This window comes from Leopardus geoffroyi, chromosome C3 (assembly GCF_018350155.1).
Source record: "Leopardus geoffroyi isolate Oge1 chromosome C3, O.geoffroyi_Oge1_pat1.0, whole genome shotgun sequence".
NCBI classification, from domain to species: domain Eukaryota; kingdom Metazoa; phylum Chordata; class Mammalia; order Carnivora; family Felidae; genus Leopardus; species Leopardus geoffroyi.
The window spans coordinates 3223300-3231958 of NC_059338.1; the positions used below are offsets into that span (position 1 = coordinate 3223300).

At 51.5% G+C, this 8659-nt stretch overlaps 1 protein-coding gene across 2 annotated transcripts; it reads right to left on the reverse strand.

Annotated features, from left to right (window-relative positions):
* Positions 1-777: 777 nt before the first annotated feature.
* SMIM42 (small integral membrane protein 42) lies at positions 778-5537 on the reverse strand. Of its 2 annotated transcripts, none has more exons than XM_045454735.1 (2): positions 5142-5520; positions 778-1926 (listed from the first exon to the last, which is right to left on the reverse strand). In XM_045454735.1, exon 2 carries the CDS (start codon positions 1539-1541, stop codon positions 1329-1331), a length of 213 nt encoding a protein of 70 aa, XP_045310691.1. In that variant the 5' UTR covers positions 1542-1926; positions 5142-5520; the 3' UTR covers positions 778-1328. The 2 variants fall into 2 exon arrangements, 1 of the variants encoding a protein (XP_045310691.1); XR_006706508.1 differs by lacking the exon at positions 778-1926 and adding an exon at positions 4376-4667 and having other exon boundaries at positions 5142-5537.
* Positions 5538-8659: the final 3122 nt, after the last annotated feature.

Genomic DNA, 8659 nt, shown 5'->3' on the forward strand with positions numbered 1-8659 from the left:
GCTGCAGAGGAGAGAGGGATACATCTTCCTTGGCCGTAAGACTTGCAGCCCCATTGCTGGCCAGCTGTGATCTGTCTCCACTAAAGTCGGTCAGCCACAAGACAGTCGAGGAAGCAGGTGGGAACACTCCCTGCCCCGGGGCGGGGGGGAGCTCCCCTTGCGTCTGGCAGCAATACTGACCTCTCCTCAGCACCAAGTGACTGAGCTCCTTAATTTCTATAGGTTATAGCGGAAGTGCATGGACGACCTGTGGTTGACACATGCAGAGTATGCAGCCCGGACACCGGGGCGGGGGGGGGGGGTGGGGGAGGGGGGAAGGGGGGGTGGGGGAGGGGGGCGTGTGCTCTGAGACGGCTGCACACATAGTCCCATGATTTTAAGCAATGGGGAAAGCTTTGAGGAAGGGGCTGTTGGCTCTCGACCCCAGAGTCAAGTGCATGTGGGGGGAGACAAGGGAACACCTGACAGGCTGCTTCGAGGAGGAAGTCAACGGTGGGGTTGGACATAGAGGTTTTTCTCCAAAAAATTACTAATTCCTTCCAGGCAAATGGTCAAATGCTCCTTGGGTAACCCAAGCCTAACTGAGTGAGAGTACGGATTTTCAAAATGCTGCCTCTTTAATTTGGATTTCATCTGAAAAGAGAGTTAATTCATTCCAAACCCAGAAAAGATTTTTAAAAATGAAATTATTATTTTAGAAAATGATATTTTTAAAGCTTGTCAGCCCATAAAGTTGGAGGATGGGGGAGAAGAAAGAAAAGTATTTGGTACTTTCCGTCATTTTTTGAGAGCAATAATACTTTTTATTCTTAGAATTAGGTGAAGAGGAGGGAGCATTTTACCTAGAATTTGGAGTAGGTAAGCTGTTCTATTTCAAGGATCTTCTGGAACCGAGCTTCTGGTATAGCTTCATTATATAGTCAGAGATGCTGTGAGCTCCCAATAATTTCAATATCCCAGAGTCAACACATGCCCAATTTAGAAAGGAAGATGTGGGCTTTGTAATCAATTTTTAATTCTCCACGTGTTTGTTTGTTTTTTCCTCGGTTAATGCAGAAATCAAGAGCCATTTATAATTTCAGTCTAGAAGATCCACAGAGAGAAGACATTCAAACCTGGCAGCCTGGATGAGCCAGAGAACAGCAAGATGAGTGTGAATTACATAAGTGGTGGTGGAGGAGGGGGGAGGCCCTGGGGGACCCCCCCTCCCCGGGGGACCTCCCCCGCAAAGCAGCTCTTCCTCCTCAGGTTCTGGCTCCAGGATGGCGCTGCCTCCTGAGCCTCCAGTCTTCCCCCTCAATGGAGTCCTTGGCAGTGACTGTCCACCTTCACGCCAGCAGAGTATCTTCCTTTCTCGGGTCTGGCTCTCTGTTCTTGTCGCCTCGGTCTTTGGTTGCCTTCCAGACCAGGATGAGTAGAGTGACTAGGGTCATCAGGAGTGCAAAGAAGAAGAGAACCTTTACTAGGCGAGCAGGGTCAGATATGGCGGTGGTGAGTGTGCTCTTGTCCCACAGGAAGGCTGGGAGTTGTGAGGAAGACATAGGGTTCTCTGAGAGGGCTGAGCTAAGTGGTATGAGCAGACTCCCCCAACGACTACGCACCAGGAGAACCAGGCGGCTCTTTGTTATATCCTCAGAGTGGGTGAGGAGCTGCAGTCACACGTCTGTCGACCCTGTTGCTTGCATGGCGCCATTTTCCTCGGACATAACTGAACAGGGAGAGGAGAAGTGTGCTTGGCCAGGTTGGACAACAGCTTCCAGTGCAAATATAGTCCTGAGCTGATGGCTTAATTGATAAAACTTCTGGGTGGTGGGCGGGGGCGTCTGAGGCTTTGTGATGTCACTTGAGGGTGAGGCTGGGTCTGAACTGAAGGTTCTAGTCTGCAAACCTCTGTCCTCTGAGCACGCCTCCCTTCACGCCTGGCCTCTAGAATGGAAAGCATTCCCCATTGCTTGTGAAGATGCCCCTTCAATCCCCTTATCTTTTTCCTTTTCGTTTCGAAATCATTTCAGACACTTAGGAAGTTGCAAAGAGAGTAGAGAGAGAAGCCACGTAACAGAGTGCGACCATAGCACAAAATCAAAGCCAGTGAACAGACATTGGGGCAAATGTGTGCATATAGTTCTATGGCATTTTATCATCCATGCAGAGTCTTATAACCACCACTGAAATCACGATACAGAATTCCTCTGTCATCATGAAGACCTAGTGGTGTCCACTGCTTACCAGTTGGAGACAAGTGTAGAAAAAGTACCACCTCCCTCTCAGTTCCTTCACCCTTATCCATTTGCAGTATAACTTAAGTATTTCCTCTGGATATGTTGAAAATCACATTCAGCAATGTTATGTTTTTTGCTTCAACTGCAAGACATGATGATTCAGAAACCTAAGTTTGTTTTTTTTACCCCACTTCCTGTTGTTCAGCTTGGCTCAATTGTACTGTTACATCTTCAAGTTCATGGATCCTTTCCTCTGTCCCCCTCCATTCTGAGGTTGAGTCCTCCCTTCCTTGGAGTTTTTTTTACTTGGGTAATTATATTTTGCAGTTCTGGAATTTCTATTTGGTTCTCTTTTATATCGTTGATTTCTTCACTGAGATTTTCTTTTAAGTTTATTTATTTTGAGAGAGTCCTCTCAACTTCCTAGTTGCGGAGAGGCAGACAGAGAGAGAGAGAGAGAGAGAGAGAGAAGCCCAAGTGGGCTCCATGCTTGAGCCCAGACACAGAGCCCAACGTGGGGCTCAATCTCACAAACTGTGAGATCACGACCTAAGCTGAAACCAAGAGCTGAACCCTTAACCGACTGAGCCACCCAGGCACCCCTTCACTGAGATGTTCTACTTTGTATTTGTTTCAAGTGTATTCATAATTCCTTGTTGAAGCATTTTTAGGATTCCTTAAAATCCTTGTCAGATAATTCCCATATCTGCACCATCATGCTGTTGGCATCTGCTTATTATCTTCTTTTCTTTTTCTTTGAGATTTTCCTGGTTCTTGGTATGATGTATGATTTTGATCGTATTCTGGACATTTGGGTGTTAGGAGACTCTGGATCTTATTTACATCTTCTATTTCAGCAAGTTTTCTCTGACTTCATGCCAGTTGTGGGTGGGGGCATCTCCCCAGTAATGCCAGGTGGGGTGAAGGTCTGGGTTCTCCACTTGGCCTCCTTTGTCAAACCAGGGTTGGAGAGAGAGGTAAGTCCTCACTGCTGGGTGGATATGGGATTTTAGATCCCCCCAGTTGGCCTCCTCTGACACTCTGGCAGGACAGGGAAGGGCACCTTGTAACTCTTGGATGGCGAGTTCATTACCTCTGGGCAGGGATGTCTTCTATGACACTCTGGATCCCACTGTGTCTTCTATGACACTACCCTAGCAGCCTGGGGTGGGACATGAGGAGGAGTACCTCATTACAGTTGGACAAGGGTGGGAGCCTGGGGTCCCCACTTGGTCTTTGCTTATGTGGTGGAGGTGGAGCCATGATTTTTTCCATGGTATTTGGCTAGGGTAGGGCAATTATTGTCCAAAACTTTTATGTCTTGCTGGATTGCCTCTTTCCTAGTTTTGTTTTTCCAGCTAGAGAAAGCAAGCAGGCTTTTCTTGAGACTTTATTTTGTCTGTGCCCATTGGCATTTCTGGGTTGCTTTTCCAGCACCCAGTCCAGGATGTAGGAAACAAAAAGAAAACCCAGGGAACTCACTGCCACATCCCTCCTCGGGCTCCAAGGTCCCTAGTCAGTCTGCCTTCTTCTTCCCACCTTTCAGGGTCTTCTTACGCTGGTTTTATAGAAAACACCCAGTGTTTTTAGCTGTGTTCAGCAGGAGGAGCAGGGAGAGCTGAATGTACTCCAAGGGCATCTCCCAGTCCCGGTCTCAGAACCTCTCGATGCCCCGTCAAGATTCAGGCAGGTGATGATGGCAGGAGCCACAGGAGTTGTGGCCAAAGACTCAGGTTGGAGCCCAGCACTCACTCTTTCCAGCGCTCGTGACCTTGGTCAGGTCACATAATCTCTATGAACCTCCATTTACTCTTTGCCAATGGAATTATAGGGATAATGCAAAATTTATAGGTTTTTATGGGACTGAAATGAGCTTATAAACGCATAATAACCTTTTACGCCATAAAACTGTATACAAATGTAGGTTATTCAAAAAAATTTTTTTTTAATGTTTATTTATTTTTGAGAGAGACAGAGACAGAATGCGAGTGGGTTGGCACAGAGAGAAGAGGGAGACACAGAATCTGAAACAGGCTCCAGGCTCCAAGCTGTCAGCACAGAGCCCAATGCGGGGCTCAAACTCACGAGCTGCGAGATCATGACCTGAGCTGAAGTCGGACACTCAACCAACTGAGCCACCCAGGCGCCCCCAAATGTAGGTTATTTTAAATAAGAGCTAGGGTAAAAGGGAGGGAGGTGGGGGGGAGAATGCAGGGCAGTGCAGATTTTCTCAAGGTGGTTCTCCCCAGTCTCTGTGAACTTGTAAAGGTCTGTGAAAGGATCCCCCACCCCCAGAATATCTGTGCCAATTCCCTGGAAAGTGCGGACGTCACCATATGCGCAGGAGACATAATTAAGGATCTCGAGAAGACGGGATCCTCCTAGGTTATCCTAGTGGGTCCCAAACACAATCGCACGTGTGCCGTTGAGAGAGAGAAGGATGGAGTTCTGGGAGAGACAGACATGCAGAGGATAGGAGATGTGAAGACAGAGCAGAGAGAGGAGGCCACGGGCTGAAGAACAACCACAGCCACCGAGCGCTGGAAAAAGCACGGAATGGATTCTCCCCCAGAGCCTCCGGGGGGAGCACAGTACTCCATTTCAGACATCTAGCCTCCAAGTCGGTGACAGAATGAATTTCTGTTGGTTTCAATCACCACGTTTGTGGTTGTCACAGCAGCACCAGGAAGCGAACACAGGAGCCTTGTGATCATTTGTCCACTTGCTTCACCTAACAGAGCAGGAAGCTGAGGCAGGAGAAGGTGACCAAGGGCACACAGTCATTGGCCCAATAAGTGAAGGCCTGGGACTCTGGCCTCTCCTCTCCTAGTCCACTGACTCACATCATTGCTGCCTTTTTTTTTTTTTTTTTTTTTTTAAAGCCTCTCTCCCCTCCCGCCTCTCTGCATGCTCAGCTCCTACCTTAAGGCTGAGTCGGGGCTGTTTTCCTTGGGATCCCGACCTGTATCTCCTCCAAGCCACATGCGCGTGTCTCTGTCAGAGTACTTGGTGCTCAAACTGTTTCTTCACGTCTCCACCCCAGACTGTAAGTGACTTGAGAGCAGGAATTGTCTTTACTGTAGTTCCCCCACCCCAAAAAACACCTAGCATATAAATATTGCTCAATAGGTATTTGTTGGATGAACAGTAGAATGTGATGTTCTGGGTAAGTTCATGTTTTAGCTAACCCAGGAACTTGGCTCTTCAGACAAAAATGCTGTCCCCATTTTATCTTATTTTTAAAAAAATATTTATTATGAGAGGGATGCCTAGGTGGTTGAGTCAGTTAAGCATCCGACTTCGGCTCAGGTCATGATCTCGCGGCTCATGAGTTCGAGCCCCGCGTTGGGCTCTGTGCTGACAGCTTGGAGCCTGGAGCCTGCTTTGGATCCTGTGTCTCCTTCTCTCTCTGTCCCTCCCCAGCTCGTGCTCTGTTTCTGTCTCTTAAAAATAAATAAACATTAAAAATATATTTATTATGAGACAGACGGAGAGGAAGACAGAGAATCCCAAGCAGGCTCCACACTGTCAGCGAGGAACCCAACGCACGGCTTGAACCCACGAACCGTGTGATCAGGGTCTGAGCCAAAATCAAGAGTCGGATGCTTAACTGACTGAGCCACCCAGGTGCCCCTGCCCCCATTTCGAAGGAGAGAACAGACAAGTCAGGGCAGGGGTATATTATGGGAGGGCTGGACGTCTGGAATTGCGTCCTGGGAGCAATATCCAATTTTATCCCAGGGCTCTGAAGGCCAAGCAGCAATTTCCCCTGGGCCCATGGGACCCTTTCTGTCCTTTCTGCCCCACTGAGGGGGTGCAGGGAGGGAGAACAGAAGGAAGGAGGCTCTAGCTCCTGAGAACTCTGCCTGGTGTTTGAGCACAGGAATACGCCATCACCCGTCACCCTGTCCTCACTGCGCCAAGGGCCCCAGCCAGACATGCATTAAATCCCCCTCACCCCTTCCAGGTCAGTTAATAGTGGCTTGTTGAACAGAAGAAGGAAGGGATGTCACATCCAGAGGCTGCAGCCTAGTGACAGGAGCTGTAATTTCCCTTCTATTCTAGTCAAACAACGAGAACGAGTTCCTGCTGGTGCAGACAGATCTGTGAGTTTTCCGAAAGTCACGTGAACAGGTGTGGCCATCAGCGGGGCTCAGGCTACCTCGCTGCTCTCCTCCCGAGAAAACCGGTAGCCAGCACAGCCTCGTTGTACCACCAAGGGCAGGACCAGGGGGGCTTGGGGGAAGCAGGTAAGCTGGAGCAGATTCCCCATCTGGGATTGTGCAGTGGGGGAGAGCTTCCACAAAACAAACCTCTGTGCCCTTCACAGCTGGCATCTGGGCCCCTTCCAAGTGGAAGGTATCCGTGACCAGCCAGCCTTAGCCCGAGAGGCAGAGAACCGACAGAGGATTGTAATTACATGCCCAGTTACGTAAAAGCACTCCTGGCCATTCCTCCCACACCTTCCCCAATGCTTCCTCCAGCTCCCCACGCAGCAAGTACTTTAAATTAGTGAGCCTCCTACTGAAGGACGCAGAGGGCACCAGTTCCCCCCAAACAGGTCCCACAGCGGAAGCCTGTGCGGAGGGTTGGGGGGAAGGAAGGAGTGTACCGCCTGGTGTGAGGCTGAAGTTTTAAAGCGGATCAACTAGGCTGGACTTCTGGTAACCACGGGAGCAGAAAGCTGCAGAATCTGTCAGAGCCAGGCAGGGAGTGCAGAGCGTTGGTAGGAGACTCTGGTAGAAACCGGGTCAGGATGGTGTTCAGCAGAGCTCAGGACGCTCCTAAAATTGCTTCTATATGAAAAAAGCCCTTGGGGTAAAACGTAGCCTGGTGGGTTAACGGTCCTGTTGGTATTTAAGGATGACTAGGCCACAGGGTGGGAGAGCACGGCTGTAGGAGGTGGCCAGGCCACCCAGCCTTAAGGTGTGCATACTTTATGCTGGGGTGAGGGAGCCTATGGCATGTTTTAATGCTCGTATTTGCATTTTAGCATGATCCCACAGGGACACTGGACACAGGGAAATCGCTTAAACGAGAGATGGCGTGAATGGCGGCAGGGATGGAGAAAAGTGGTCAGATGGGAAGGTACGTAGGAGGGGAATTATCAGGAGTTGCAGGTAGAGAAGAAGGGGCCAACGAAGCTTGTCTTCTCTTTCCTGGTCGCTCCTTCCAGCGGCCCCAGCAACGCCGTCCGGCGTGCAGATCATACTCATGGCGTCCGACGCTGCCACCTGCTCGCTTCTCGGGCCCTGTGGCCCAGGGGCCTGGAGGCTGGGGGCGGCAGGCCTGGGTCCATAGCACCCCCAGCAGGAGAAGGCGGGCGGAGCCTCGTGGCCTCCCAGCCTCAGAGACCACCGGCCCAGGGCCGGACCTTCAGGTGACTGCCAACCCCACCGCTGCTCTGTTACACAGGCCAGATTGCAACCCCTGCTTTAGGGCTCTTTTAAGAACATTTCATTGCTGCGTCTTGAAGTTCAACACAAGAAAAAAAAGTGAATTAAAAAAAGGACAGCATTACCCCCAATACAATACCTGCAGAACAGCACCGGGAACAAGCAGAGGGGTCGTGTCTCAACTTGCTTCCCTGGGAAGGCAGGGAAGCGCGCACGTGCCTCTCAGCTCGGAGGACCGCCCTGCAGAAGGTGCAAAGTGCGCATGTGCGGGAGGTCCGAGGCCCGCCCCAAGAGGTGGGGAAATGCGCGTGTGCTGCGGGTCCGAGACCCGCCCCCAAGAGGTGGGGTGCGCCTGTGCCACAGGACGAAGGCGCGCTCCGGAAGAAGCGGGGAGGGTGCCCAAAAATCGTGGCGTGGCACTGTCCGTCCGCCCAAGCGGCCCATGGTCCGTAGTGGAATCCACGCCGACGAAGACTCCGCCTTTAGCTCTGGGTCCTATGCCTTCGGTCTCGTTTTCAGTACCGCACTTTTGGAACGCCTGGGGGTCAAACCGAGCGCCTCGCGGGGCAGAAAGCGCCCTCTCTCCCGGGCCAGAGGAAATTGGCGAAGCCCATTGGCTAGCGGGGGCGGAAGGGGCTGGGTCGTTCGTCCTGCGAGTGGAGCATGTTGGGTGTTGTAGTTCAGAGGGCGGCGGTAGGCTTTTGGAGACGAAAGTTTGAAGCGTCTGGGGCAGACCTGGCGCAGATAAGCCGTTTGCACCGGAGAACCGGGTGTGGAATAGCGGCGGGGCTGCGGCGTGGTCCTGCTGCTTCTCTTTCGGTGGCGCCTCGCTCTTGCCTTTTCGTGCAAGGGCCTCCGTTTGGTCCCACCCTCTCCGTCAGCCCCTGTCACCCGCAGACCCCTGTCTTCCAGGCTGGCCCCGACCAGCCTGAGGTTCTCTTTCTTGGCCGTCCTCCTCGCACCCAGCCCCCGGAGCCCTGCCCCATCGTCTCGAGAGGACCGTCTCCCGTGGGCACTGCGCCTCACTGCGGGCCAGGGGCTCCG